Source organism: Phycomyces blakesleeanus (genome assembly GCF_001638985.1).
Source record: "Phycomyces blakesleeanus NRRL 1555(-) unplaced genomic scaffold PHYBLscaffold_1, whole genome shotgun sequence".
NCBI lineage: Eukaryota > Fungi > Mucoromycota > Mucoromycetes > Mucorales > Phycomycetaceae > Phycomyces > Phycomyces blakesleeanus.
In genome coordinates, this window is record NW_017265134.1 from 4,435,998 (window position 1) to 4,450,767 (window position 14,770).

Below are 14,770 nucleotides of genomic sequence, written 5' to 3' on the forward strand. Positions count from 1 at the left end.
GCATCTAATACCATTACAAAAAAGAATCTAAAAATGCTATATTTATTCAGCACCTGCTCCAACCATTATACAATGTCAGAATCCTAATCTTCTTAATATCAAACTCAACAACTCTTTGTAATCTGCACTCAAAACAAGTAAATGTTCAACAATCTGTTAAACAACTGAAAGTGGTCCAAGAATTATGCTTTGCCCATAATACTACCCAATCTCAATTTTGGAAACCCTCATAATACAAAATACCAAAAAAAAACCAAATATTACACACACAAAAACAGTAACAAAAAATAGCACAAGCTCATGACAAAAAAAAGAAATAAAAAAGAGATGAAAAAAAAAGATGAAAAAATAAAAAAAAATAAAAAAAAGAAATAAAAAAAAAATAAAAATAAAAAAAAAAGAAATAAAAAAAAAGAAATAAAAAAAAATAGAAATAAAAAAAAAGAAAAAAAAAGAGAAATAAAAAAAAGAAAAATGTAATAGCAATTTTAAAAATAATTCTCCAAATAGTATAACTAGCATTTTTATTCATAAATTTTTATAATATACATAACCATTTTTTCACAAATAATTTCTGAAAAACTGAAAGTCTCAATAACTGAAAAAATGAAAGTCTCAATAACTGAAAAACTGAAAATCTTAATAACTGAAAATAAAATGGTATCTAACCACAGACATTTCTGAAAAACTGAAAATCTCAATAACTGAATTTCAAGCTTTTCCTTGGCTCTATACAAAAAAAACTTTCTTTTTTTATTTTTTTTTTGGTTGGGCAAACCCATGAGGAGAAATCCCACCCCTTCCTTTGAGACCGAGGACAAGATATCATAAAGGCTCTGGTAGCACTGTAAATCAGCTAATAAAATAAATATTCTTAAAAGTGTGAAGAAGCTTAATATGTAAATATTCATTATTCTTCAACACGTTCTTTATCCAAATATATTAAGACAACAGGACAAGACTATACCTTGGTAGAAACGTTTAAGTTATTAAATTTTTTTTTGGTATATATACCTCAGTGTCTTAATAAAAGTTTCTCAGTTATCTTTCTTCCTCGATTTTAACACCCTTTTTATTTTCAAAAAAAAATGCCTACTTCCAACAACTCCCTCGAATTTGTTATGGACAAGCACTGTAAAATGGTCAGTCACAGCGGTTCTGCAGACCAAACCCAGTTTTCTGGAATTGCTTTTGACCCCTTGTGCGATTTCAACCAAGAGATTGTTGACGAAATGCATGGAGAAGTTGTACTCCGATCTGTGACAGATGTCTTTGTCAACCATGCCAATATGAAATGGACCCGTACCTCGGTTGGAAACCCAGCAGTCACGAACCTCTTAAGTCTCAGAAGTTTTTTGCCAACTGAAGTCAACGAGGCCACCACCAAAACCATTGTTGCACAGAAGCCAAAGACGAATCTGCTGGAGAAGGTCAACCCTAATTCTGTTCCCACTGCAGAAAGCATAGGTCGAGGTTTGTACCAAAAGTACAACCAAAACCAGGTGAACAAGCTCTTCTCCTTGGTTTTCTCGGAAAACCAGACTGCTGCTGCCGCTGCCAGAGAAATGGGGATCAATGTCTGGACTGCCCAGAACTATGTCAGGCTGGCCAGAGAGAAGATTCAGGCCGATTTTGATGTTGCCACAGTGGAGACTGATGAGTCCAATGGAGGTTGAGGAGGTTTCTGCGCCTAAAGAACAAAAACATGGCAACCAAAAGTTGTTCCAGGCGCACTCTGCTTTTTTTTGAAGTTTTTCGAAAATAAACCAGATGCTACCTTGGAACAAGGAAGGGTAGCTGTCATGGAAGAGTTCTCTGGGCTGCAGATTACCAAATCAGCAATCCAGAAGCACTTGGTAAAGAAGTGTGCCCTGACGATGAAGAAGTTGGAGAAGCTGCCTGAGAAGAGATACGACGTCAGCACAATTGAGATGAGACAAGACTGCATTTTGGAGTGGCAACAACTTGCGGATTTCAACTATCTGTCGAACTGTGTGTTCATCGATGAAGCAGGCTTCAACATGCACATCAAGAGAACTTTTGGCCGTTCCGTCAGTGGCACCCCGGCTAAGACAACTGTCCCAATGCAGAGAGGTGCGTCCATCACTATCCTAGGTGCAATGTGCAAGAGAGGAATTGTCAGCCTCTCGTTGAAGAAACCTACTGCAGTCGCAACCAAGAAGAAGAGAAAGTTGGACATCTACACTAACGTTGAGGTGAATGGCCAAATTGGCACCAGAACCCAGCACTACCTCGACTTTCTTAGTCATACAATGGACGTTCTGGACAGCCAGAGTATGCAAGGACATTATCTCATCATGGATAACGCTCCTATCCATAAGGCTGATGAGGTGAAAGACTTTATTTCTTCCCGTGGGTACAAGTGTGCATATCTTCCTGTGTATTCACCTTTCCTGAATCCAATTGAGGAAATGTGACCCAAGATCAAGTTTGGTGTCCGCAGAGAAGAGATTACAGAGTCAGACGGGCTCATCTTAAGGATTACAGAATCAGCTAAGACTGTCACCCTTTTGGACTGTTTGGGTTGGATTAACCATGCCATTTCACTCTTTCCTCGCTGTTTGAACAGAGAGTGAAAGCTTTAAGTATGTCTTTTATGTCTATTTAAGCTCTTTATATTCTATGTCTTTTTTTATTTTATTTTTATTTTTTACTACTTTATGTCCCTCTTTTTCTTATTTTTTTTTACCACTTTATGTCCCTCTTTTTCTTATTTTTTTTTACCACTTTATGTCCCTCTTTTTTTATTTGTTTTACTGCTTTATGCTTTTCTTTTTTTATTACTTTATATTTCATTATATCTTACTTCTTATTATGTGTTCTATTTCTCTATCAACTAATTATACCTAATAAAAATATCCATGTTTTATGCCAAAAAATATGACGTTTACAAAAAAAAATACGACGTTTACAAAAAAAAAGTACAACGTTTACAAAAAAAAGCATGACATTTACAAAAAAAGTACGACATTTACAAAAAAAAATACTACGGTTATATAAAAAAATTGTAAGGTGTAAGGATAAAAAATTTGAGTGCCATGTACCCTTCTGCCAATAGTAAAAGGGGGGGAGCAAATTCAGATGGCAATGAGAGCAAATTCAGTTGGCAATGGACGCAAATTAAATTTCTATAAAAGCCAATCAGATGTCAATGGGTTCTAATTAGATGGAAACGGATGCTAATTAGATGGAAATGGGCACCGATTGAATAGATAAAACCAGTATATATATAAGCTGATAGCCACCAATTTGATATATATATATAAGCTATTGACAGCCAATCTACTATATATAAGTGGATGATAGCTGATCTACTATATATATAAGCTGATAACTACCAATTTAATATATATATATATAAGCTATTGACCACCAATCTACTATATATATAAGTGGATGACAGTCAGTCTGCTATATATATAAGCTTAAAACTACTAATTTAATATATATATGTAAGCTATTGTCCACCAGTCTACTATATATATATATAAGTAGATAATAGCCAATCTCATACATATATAAGTAGATGATAGCCAATCTGATATATATATAAGTCTATGATTGCCAATCTGATATATATATAAGTTAATGATTGCTGATCTGGTATATATATAAGCCAATGATTGGTAATCTGGTATATATAAGTCAATGATTGCCGATCTGGTATATATATAAGCCAATGATTGGCGATCTGGTATATATATAAGCCAATAATTAGTGATCTAGTATATATATATATAAGTCAATGATTGCCAATCTGGTATATATATAAGCCAATGATCGGCGATCTGGTATATATATAAGCCAATGATTGGTTATCTGGTATATATATAAGTCAATGATTGGCGATCTGGTATATATATAAGTTAATGATTGCTGATCTGGTATATATATAAGCCAATGATTAGTGATCTGATATATATATAAGCCTATGATCGCCAATCTGATATATATATAAGTCTATGATTGCCAATCTGATATATATATAAGTCAATGATTGCTGATCTGGTATATATATAAGCCAATAATTAGTGATCTAGTATATATATATAAGTCAATGATTGCCAATCTGGTATATATATAAGCCAATGATTGCTGATCTGATATATATATAAGTCAATAATTGCCAATCCAATATATATACAAACTATTGCACTGCAAAAGGAGGGCCAATTCAGTATACTAAATCTTGACCAAATACTGTCTGAATGAATAAAATTCAGCATGAATTCAATCGGAATTTATGATGCCAATTTTTTAAAATTCGTGAGCTAAATGAATACAATTAGTATACTGAATTTTAGGAACGCAAAAAGAAAAAGTCTGATATACTTTTATGTGATATATTTTGGTCGTGAAAATATAGACGCACTTTTATCAGACCGCAGATTTTTCATTTTATATTGGTTTTGGGGTTTTTTTTTAAATACAGCACATAACATTCAACATCTTTTTATTACTATATATGGGTTGTTAAAGAAGAGATTTGGTCAAGATTTGGTCAAGATTTAGTCAAGATTTAGAGGTTTATGGGTCATTTTAAAGGTTTTTATTGGTTTGAAAAAATTTTCTTATTGTTTCTAGCTATTTCTATTCGTCTACATCACTAATCATCTTCTGTTGCAATTGGGTAGAAACATCACACTCGATGCCATCATTTATTTTAGTGGATACTATGTTATTCCTTTCGAACATCCATTGGTCCACCCCTGGTGCAATCGACCCTACTGTATTCCATTGCTTGCTGCAGCACGCCTTCTTGGCCTGTTTGTTTACTTTTATAAAAAATAATTATAGGGTGGATTAGAAAGAATGTTCTAGGTATATTTATTTGAGAGCAACAGATTATTTAAAAAATATGAATGTACTTACAATAAAGTTAAACACGAGAACAGATGGATGTCTTTAACATAAAGATAGATATATCAACGTTTTAGTTCAATGTCTCAATTATAGTAATATTGTCTATAAAAATAATAACTTTTGTTAATACAATGCAAAGTAAATAAGACTATGGTTTGCTTACCAGACAGTTCAGAAAACAGAAGAGTTGACAAACACAAAATACAATGACATTGTCTATAAAATATAATCTTTTATTAGAATGAAATAAAGAGTATCAGACTCTTTTTTGCTTACCAATTATTCAATACAATAGAAGAGGCAGCATGCGGGAAATAGAGATATTATCTATAAAATAATTTCTTTTCATTAGAATTACATACAAAGAAGTAGAATGATTATTTACTTACTTGTCTGTCTGTAGAGAATAAGAGTCAGTGTATAATCAAAAAAAGAGGACCAAGATAAAGACCAGTGACTATAAAGTGTATGGTATACATAAGAAAAATAATAAATACAAGTTGTATCTTGAAGGTGTACGTTAATATTTATACAACATACCATTTTGTAAACCCTTCCAAGGTATATGTCTTTGTTAATGGACCAGAAAAATCTAAGCAGAATAATTAATATATAAATCATGAATAAATATTCAAGTATATTTTTATTACTTTTTTATTATTACTTTTGAGGCAGTTAAGAAGGACTTGGTGGTTTAAAGCATAGTGTATCATGCTAGAATAAAAACAACAAGATGATTAGGTCTTGAAACTTTGATGTGAGTTGATGCTTACCATGTTAGACATTAAGAAAGAAGTAAAGAAGAAGAAAGAAAAATTAAAAAAAAACGGGGGAAATTCAAAATTATAATTTTATGACCGTTGACCCTGAGAAACTGATAGAATCAATAGAGCAAATTGAAAGTCATTCAACCCATTCCGATTGAGACAAGACATTACGTACTAAACCATAATCTCTCACATCTTTGTAATGAATGTAAGCTATTATAAATGCCTTTCCAAGTCGGCTTATAAAGAAAAGTATAATATAGAGATCAAAATGCTATAAAGAGCATCATCAGAAAAATAATCTTTTGGTGCCTTACTTTCCACCTTTACATATGTTTTGATTTATTTTATTATTTTAAAGAAACCCAACTCTAATTATTAAAGTATTCACATTGTTTCCATTTCTTTCATTAGCCTTAAATATCTCAATTCATGTCTTCTAATACGCAGCAATCCAAAAAAACGAAAAAGACAACTACAAAAAAGTCTGTTCAACAAACCGCTGGAACAGCAGCAAGCGCAAGACAACGGGAAATTCTTCCCAGCTTGACAGTTAGTGCAGAGCTAGATGGTACTGTCCTGTCTACTTTGTTCACCATGAGCACCCGACTGAATGAATCTCATTCACTTCTGGAGAAGGTCTACTACAACATGGGAGCAACCAATGGCCAGAATAACAATTCGAACCATAGTCCCATTGGTCAGGCTCTTACTACAGGAGAATATATAAAGTACCGCCTTCCAACGGTTTCAGTAGGATATATACTAGTAATAGAATATTGCAAAGTTACTTATATTATATTTTGCAGAGATTGATCCGTTCTCAAACACGAGCAGTTCTGGCAACAATGCCATTGACGGTCAATGAGGGCACCTTCTCGACATCCAACCGACCCATTGCTGATGTAGTGCAGAGCTACACACATCAGCAAGCTGAAGTAAAGTCTGTTTCGTCTGCAGTTGTGGAAGAGAAAACCCAAAGACATATTTCGTATATGCTTCAAAGGGCAAAAGCTTTGCCAGAAAAGATAGCTCAACAAAATTGGATTTCTCGATGCTGGTCCAGAAAGAGAAACGTAAGTATAGTCAACAGTTTTTGTGTAAACTATTTTAACTTTTTTTTTCAGATTCTTGCAGACTACAAGGCAATTCACTTAGCTGACAAGGCAAACCTTGAGTCTAAGTTTGGTGAGACTGTCATTGACCTTCTGGACTATGACATGTTGTCTGATATTGAGTCAGATGAGGAGAAAAATAAAACTAGATATACTCCTAGAAGTAGACATCCCTTGGTAAGGCTCTCATGATAAAAGTTATTTTTTTAATACTTCTAACTCAAAAGTATTTATATTATAATGCAGGTGGATGAATACTTTACTGTTTTGAAGAAACAGAGACTTGCTAACAAGGGACCAGACATCATTGGCAATTCTGTCTATCCAATTATTTTGAGAAACACTGAGTTGTCGAATGAGAAAAAGGCACGTGTTGCTGCTTGGATTCACATATGCCAACAATAAATCATTATTTTGTTTACAAAGTGCATATAGTACTTTAATAATTTTTATTGATTGTGTTGAATGATGTGGGGTGAAGTGGTAAAATATAATCAGGCGGTATTGTCAAGATAAGAAGCAATTAATATATAAATAAAAGGAAAAAGAAAAAGACAAAATCAAAAATCAAAATAATAAATTATTATTTTATTTTATTTTATTTTATTTTAAAGCCAATTAATAAAAAAAATATATATACAAAGCAATTATTTAATTATATAACCCTGATTGTTTTATCCTCGTTTTTTTTTATTGGAAATTATAATACCGATATTAGCAAGAATATGTAATAAAGGCTAAGAAAATAGTAAATGTCGGGTATTAAATATACAAGTTTTTTTGTCTTTTATATTATTGATAAAAGCAAGAGAAATAAATAATGGTTTTTACTATTCGTTAATAGTTAAAAAAACTGGTAATATAATTTACTATTGCTCTTTTAAATACTTAATAAAGAAGTATTGTTAAAACTAAATAAGAATACAGAGATAAATAAAGCTAAACCTTTTTACAGTCAAAAAAACTCGTATTATAATTATTTATACTGGTAACCTAAATAGTTGTTATTTTTTTGTTTTTTATGTGACTACTTTTCTAGGCAGTGGAATAACCAGGTGCTTTTGCGTCCCACTCTGCATTTTATGCGTAGTCAACGCAAAGCACAAATGCAGACGATGCACCGGAACAATGCACGAAGCATCTTCTTCCATAAATCCCTTGTCCCACAACTGCAGACCTTGATCAGCTAATGGCTGATAACTACTTGAATGGTAGGTGGGAAACCATTTAATGAATGCGAACATTGACACTCTTTTGACTCCACTGATCTTGATGGTATGAGTAAATAAATACTCTATTTGACCAGGGAATTCAGATACATTGTCATTTGTTCTCTCAAGAAACAATACCCTCACAAAAGACCCGCGCTTCTTCTTTTCACCACTGCAGTACTCTTGCCCCAGCAACGAAATCTTCTTCACCTTTTGAATCCGATTGTTCACAAATACATCCTCACCAATTGGGATTCTCCCTACCACACAGAAGGAAACACTTGTACTCTGGTAAGCCTTGACATAGAATTCAAATAACCACTGATAGTGATCATTCTTCATCATAGTCAAAGGCTGCAACTTGATTGGCAATGTGGTTGGGGGCAAGGCCTCACTTCCGGTGACATTGTACCATGGATTGGTAGCAGCTTGCTGGAATATTGCTAAGCTAAATAGTAACGCAGGAGGGTGGCCAGCATCCAAATTCAAGGGAGAAGAGCTGTCCAAATTTGATTTTACTTGGGCAACCCCCTCAAGGAACTCTATCAGTGGTGATGAAAGATTGGTAGAATACGCTCAAAGAAAGCTACCAATGAGTGCTTTCTCCAGAAAGACTCTCATGAAGGTGACCTCAAGACCATTGTGACGGTTTGTCTTGATGTTCTTCAACTTGCCATTGTATCTTTCGAAGCTATACAGCCAGAATGCGTATACTGGACCAAAGCTAAGCATTGACTCATGCAAGTGCATATGCAAGTGCATATTTGGCGTGATGCTGCTCTCTCCATAAAGAGTCTCACACTCTTTTCCGAATTCTCCAAGGAGCTGGTGTGCGCTGTCAATTTCTGAATATGTGACTGAAGGACTGGTCAACTTTTGGCATGCTTTTACAAAGAGAGTCCAGTTTTTGTAGTCGTCTTCAGGCAAAGCGTCTTTTAGTACCACCAGCGAATAAATCAGACATCATGATTGCCACTCATCTGCCTTCATATACAGGAAACCAGATTCGATCTTTGTTGATAAAACGGCATACCCAGGAGGAACAAGAATACCATCAGCAAGACGTTGCATACGGACGAGAACAGCAATTGGGAGATACCTCAGGTCTTTCCAAACACTGATCATATGCTTTGCTGTCCCAAGAAACAAATTGTGCATGGGATCAACAATCGCGCATTGGACAGGATCAAAGTAGTGTAGGCAATGCAACTTGGAAAAACAGGTGCCATGCTGCTTCTCCAAAACAGCTCTCTCTGCATCAGATTCTGCACAGAACCACATCTCAGCTTTGGTTGCATTTTCCTCTTTTGTTTGGGAGACCCAGTTCTCATGATCGAATCCAGAATAATTGATCTTACTTGCTCCAGCAACAACAGTGAAATGATGCTTGCATATGTGACAGGCGTTTGTACTTGCAAATCCTGTAAATCCAGCAGTCTTTCTTGCAGCAGGTATGTCGCAAGCAACACACATAAGAGCAGCGCGGATACTAGTACCATTGGGGAACTCTGGAGTTTTCATAGTTATGCCGCCATATAACTCTACCAGCTCATCTACCAGAGGTTCCAAGAAGTTGTTCATCTGGTCGATCTTCGCTTCCTTTGGACCAGGCATGACACTGGCAAGGATAATGTTTTCTGGCTTCATTCTTTCTTCCCTAGGCAGGTTGTTCATTGACAGGTACAAGGCCCCACTTGGATGTGTACAACCCTCGAACAGTTGAAACCAATCCACATTCAATGTCAAGATCAAAGAATGGTTGTGATTCACAAAAGGCTCGTCATCTTCATCAAGGAGCTCAGTCCACATTGCACCATCATAGACGTCCAACAAGGTACTGTTTACGGTTTCCCTTGATCTCCATTGAACAATTTGATGCTCGAACCCAAGTTTGGCAAAATGCTGTGCCAATGCATTCTTGAGCGAGTTGTATGGGAAAACCATGAGAGGAATGGTGCGATCAGCTTTGGTGTCAGAGAAAAGAGGATTTCCGCAATATGTTGGTGGTGTGGTTGTGTATTTTTCGAATGTGCAATTTGGTTGGTGATTGCCTGGTAGGTAAATTGTAAAGCACTTGTTGCAGACAGTGTATTTGAGGATGCTTTTTGTCATGAAATTGAAGCTGGTCATAGTCTTTAATGCATCAATGGTGAGTGGGAGATCGGTATCCTTATCAAATGCAACAAGAAGATGGCGGAAGAATTTCAACATAGCAGTTCCACCTGCTTGAACCAAGTAAAACGTCTGAAAGATAACGCCAAATAGAGCCATGAATTGACTTGTTTGAGACATTTCATGAATTTTCAAAGAAGCAACTACAAAGGTAAGTATTTCTGTTAATTATTTGTAACACAATTTATGTATATTTCTTTTTTAAATGTATGTATACCGGAAGCAACCATGTCTTCAAAATCTTCAACACTGGCAACCTCAACTTCGTTTTCATCTTCAGACTCATCGCTTGAATCAGAATCGTCATTGTCAGAAGCCAATGATGTTGTCTCGACATCAGACTCTTCGAATTGAAAAATCTCATCTTCTCTCAAAAAAGGTACACTCTGTAGGGTAGTTTTGGCTGATGCAATAGAATAATTGTCTTCATCTATAGTAAAAACAGACTATTAGCTATCTAAATTATGATTTATTAAAAAGAAATTTTATACTCACAATCAATCGATGTTTCAGATACATCTATCATCTCAATGTCTGTCTCTTCTTCGACAACTTCTGTATTAACTGATAATTAACAAAAAAAAATATTAGATTACAATTTATCCAGTAATGCGCGTACTACTCAAATGTCATTTACCTCGATTTTTTGGGCCAATGTCTAATAACTTATCAGCATTATTATGACGCTTAAAGGTCTGTGCATTTTGCAAAATTCTGCCAATTGCATTTTTGGTACATGATGAACATGTACACATAACAGTGTAGGTTTTAGTTGTAGAATTCATAACAGTAAGAATAATATTAATAATAGTAAAATAATAAAGAGGTGTATACTATATTTTATTTTCATCTTTTATATGTCTCTTATTTTTGTCATTAATAATGAGTTAATAAATCTTGTTCACTATGTCATTGACTACATTGAGCTTACCGTCCCTATTAGTAAGAATTACAAATGAATTTTGATATAGCAATCTTTTCTTAAAAAAAGTGTGCCTGATTATTAATGGGGCTTCAATTTAATAATCACTGATATAATGGCGTAGTTTTTCTCTTTCGCGTTTTTTTAACATGACATCAATTCTTGCTCATTTTGGAAAGTGGCCTTTTTTGGATTTTCTTTTTCTTGTATTTTTTATGACATCAATTCTTGCTCTTTTTTTCAATTTTTTTGATATACTTTCTTATTAAAAATAAGTCATATATCATACATTATTATATTCTAATAAAAATCGGTATTTTTTGCAATGCAATAAAAATATTATTGAGTCTAAATTAGGTGCATCTGTAACAGCAAGTTTTTCCTTCCAGAAAAATAATTAAATACTACATTTAACATTTAATATTTTATTTTTATATTTTATTTTTCTGCCAAGTCAATCGAAACATATATTTTTTAAGACAATTGTGCGATTTATTGCCTAATTAATAAATATTTGTGTTTGTATCTGTGTTTATTTAATATAATCAGAAAAAATTGCGAATTCCCATCTCAAAAAAAAAATATATTGAAAAACGATGGTGTTTGACATATTTTTCCAAATTTTGCCAAAATTCAAAAAATAAAATTCGACCGAATCCACCCTCCTTTTGCAATGTTGACAGCTCATCTGCTATATATATAAACTAATAACAGTCAATCTTGTATATATATAAGTCAATAATTGTTAATCCAATATAAATATAAGCCAATGACAGCTGATCTGTTATATATATCAGCTGATAACAGCCAATCTCATATATATATAAGCTGATAATAGTCAATCTCATATATATATAAACTATTGATAGTCAATCTCATACATATATAAGTGGATGACAGCTGATCTCATATATATATAAGCTAATAACTACTGATCTGGTTTATATGTAAACTAATTATTAATAATCAGATCTATATGTAAATCAATGATTGTATATCCAATATATATATAAACTGATAATAACTGATCCAGCCTATATATAAATCAATAGTGGCTAATCTGCTACTTATATAAGTTAATAAAAGCTGATCTATTTTATATATAAATTAATTATAATTAATATAATATTTATATTAACTAATAATATTTGATTTCTCATCAATATTAGCCAATAGTATTTAATCTCTCACTAATATTAGCCAATAACATTTGATCTCTCACTAATATTAGCCAATAGTATTTAATTTATAACTTATATATATTCATAACATTTAATATCCTCTAACTTATACATATTATTATCATAGCATATTAATTCACACTTATCTATACCAAATTCATATTTAATAATATACTATTTATATCTAATAATATCAAGAAATATAACTTAAATACTCTAATCATACTTAATCTTAAAATAATTATATATTCTCATCTCCTTTATAATTGTGTATATATCATTATATATAATACATAAATATATATAAAATATAATAAGTATAACTTAGTTGACTTGTTAATATATATTTTTTATGAATATATAATAATAATTTGATTTTTATATGAAAAATTGATAAAAAAATATAAAAATTAATTTTTATTTATTCTGTAACTGCTCTTTACATATTTTGATACTTCTATATAATGTGACTAAATTTGCTTTATATGACAAAATTTTTTAAAAAATTATTACTTAGTAAGAATTTGAACTTTTATTAAGGCAGACATATTTTATTTATTGTCGGAACGGCTTTTTGCCAGTTTAAGGTTCAATATTTTTCCATGCCAAGCTTTTATAACCTTGCTATTTATATAACATGCTGTCCCACACTAAAAATGCCAAGACTTCTCACACTAAATGCATTCAGACTAACCAAAAAAGGAAATTTTTTGCAAAAAAAGCTATTCTTTGTCATTTTTTCCCACGAATTCAATCTTATTGTTTACGTAGATCATTTATGCGAGATTATGCATAATTATGCACGTTATATAACAAGTATAGCCAAATTTTATCAAATTTTTTCAGTAATATATTTGTATTGTTTACGTTACGCTAATATGCATAATGACTTATGTTACACAAACTTTATTTTTTTATATTTTACATATATTCAAATTCTCTTATATATGTCTATATATAATTATGTAAGATTATGCAACATTATGCAACATTATGCAACATTATATAAGCTGATAACAATCAATTAACACTATATATAAGCTAATTATAGCTGATCTCATATATATATAAGCTGTTGACCGCCAATCTTGCATATATATAAGTATTTGACAGCTGATCTAGTATAAATATAAGCTGATAACTACTAATTTGATATATATATATAAGCTGTTGACCGCCAATCTGGCATATATATAAGTATTTGACAGCTGATCCAGTATAAATATATGCAAATAACTACCAATTTGATATATATATAAGCTGTTAACCACCAATTTAGCATATATATAAGTGGATAATAGCTGATCTACTATATATATAAGCTGATAACCACATATTTGATATAAATATGTAAGCTATTGACCACCAATCTACTATATATATAAGGGGATGATAGCTGATCTACTATATATATAAGCTGATAGCCACCAATTTGATATATATATATAAGCTGTTGACCGCCAATCTGGCATATATATAAGTATTTGACAGCTGATCCAGTATAAATATATGCAAATAACTACCAATTTGATATATATATAAGCTGTTGACCACTAATCTAGCATATATATAAGTGGATAATAGCTGATCTACTATATATATAAGCTGATAACCACATATTTGATATAAATATGTAAGCTATTGACCACCAATCTACTATATATATAAGGGGATGATAGCTGATCTACTATATATATAAGCTGATAGCCACCAATTTGATATATATATATAAGCTGTTGACCGCCAATCTGGCATATATATAAGTATTTGACAGCTGATCCAGTATAAATATATGCAAATAACTACCAATTTGATATATATATAAGCTGTTGACCACTAATCTAGCATATATATAAGTGGATAATAGCTGATCTACTATATATATAAGCTGATAACCACATATTTGATATAAATATGTAAGCTATTGACCACCAATCTACTATATATATAAGGGGATGATAGCTGATCTACTATATATATAAGCTGATAGCCACCAATTTGATATATATATATAAGCTATTGACCGCCAATCTCATACATATATAAGTAAATGATAGCCAATCTGATATATATATAAGTCAATGATTGCCAATCTGGTATATATATAAGCCAATGATTGGCGATCTGGTATATATATAAGCCAATAATTGGTGATCTAGTATATATATATAAGTCAATGATTGCCAATCTAGTATATATATAAGCTAATGATCGGCAATCTGATATATATATGTCAATGATTAGCGATCTGGTATATATATAAGCTAATAACTGGTGATCTAGTATATATATATAAGCTAATAATTGGTGATCTAGTATATATATATAAGCTAATGATTGGCAATGTGGTATATATATAAGTCAATGATTAGTTATCTGGTATATATATAAGTCAATGATCGGCGATCTGGTATATATATAAGGCAATGATTAGTGATCTGGTATATATATAAGCCAACAATTGGTGATCTAGTATATATATATAAGTCAATGATTGCCGATCTGGTATATATATAAG

At 32.2% G+C, this 14,770-nt stretch overlaps 4 protein-coding genes across 4 annotated transcripts; 2 read left to right on the plus strand and 2 right to left on the minus strand.

Annotated features, from left to right (window-relative positions):
* Nucleotides 1-1,088: 1,088 nt before the first annotated feature.
* On the plus strand, nucleotides 1,089-3,183 carry PHYBLDRAFT_73469 (hypothetical protein; the record flags this gene model as incomplete). Its single annotated transcript, XM_018442863.1, has 3 exons — nucleotides 1,089-1,669; nucleotides 1,718-2,379; nucleotides 3,080-3,183. 3 exons carry the CDS (start codon nucleotides 1,089-1,091, stop codon nucleotides 3,181-3,183), a joined length of 1,347 nt encoding a protein of 448 aa, XP_018299611.1.
* A 1,428-nt stretch (nucleotides 3,184-4,611) lies between these two features.
* PHYBLDRAFT_73470 (hypothetical protein) lies at nucleotides 4,612-5,819 on the minus strand (the record flags this gene model as incomplete). Its single annotated transcript, XM_018442864.1, has 5 exons — nucleotides 4,612-4,796; nucleotides 5,048-5,096; nucleotides 5,274-5,285; nucleotides 5,425-5,476; nucleotides 5,743-5,819. 5 exons carry the CDS (start codon nucleotides 5,817-5,819, stop codon nucleotides 4,612-4,614), a joined length of 375 nt encoding a protein of 124 aa, XP_018299612.1.
* Nucleotides 5,820-6,083: 264 nt separating this feature from the next.
* Nucleotides 6,084-7,171, plus strand: PHYBLDRAFT_162167 (hypothetical protein; the record flags this gene model as incomplete). The annotated part of the gene is made up of 4 exons (XM_018434578.1): nucleotides 6,084-6,419; nucleotides 6,461-6,727; nucleotides 6,779-6,943; nucleotides 7,013-7,171. 4 exons carry the CDS (start codon nucleotides 6,084-6,086, stop codon nucleotides 7,169-7,171), a joined length of 927 nt encoding a protein of 308 aa, XP_018299613.1.
* A 614-nt stretch (nucleotides 7,172-7,785) lies between these two features.
* PHYBLDRAFT_162168 (hypothetical protein) lies at nucleotides 7,786-10,934 on the minus strand (the record flags this gene model as incomplete). The annotated part of the gene is made up of 7 exons (XM_018434579.1): nucleotides 7,786-8,519; nucleotides 8,568-8,909; nucleotides 8,979-9,279; nucleotides 9,847-10,310; nucleotides 10,367-10,579; nucleotides 10,645-10,713; nucleotides 10,787-10,934. The coding sequence occupies 7 exons, from the start codon at nucleotides 10,932-10,934 to the stop codon at nucleotides 7,786-7,788; spliced, it is 2,271 nt and encodes a 756-aa protein (XP_018299614.1).
* Between the last annotated feature and the right edge of the window lie 3,836 nt (nucleotides 10,935-14,770).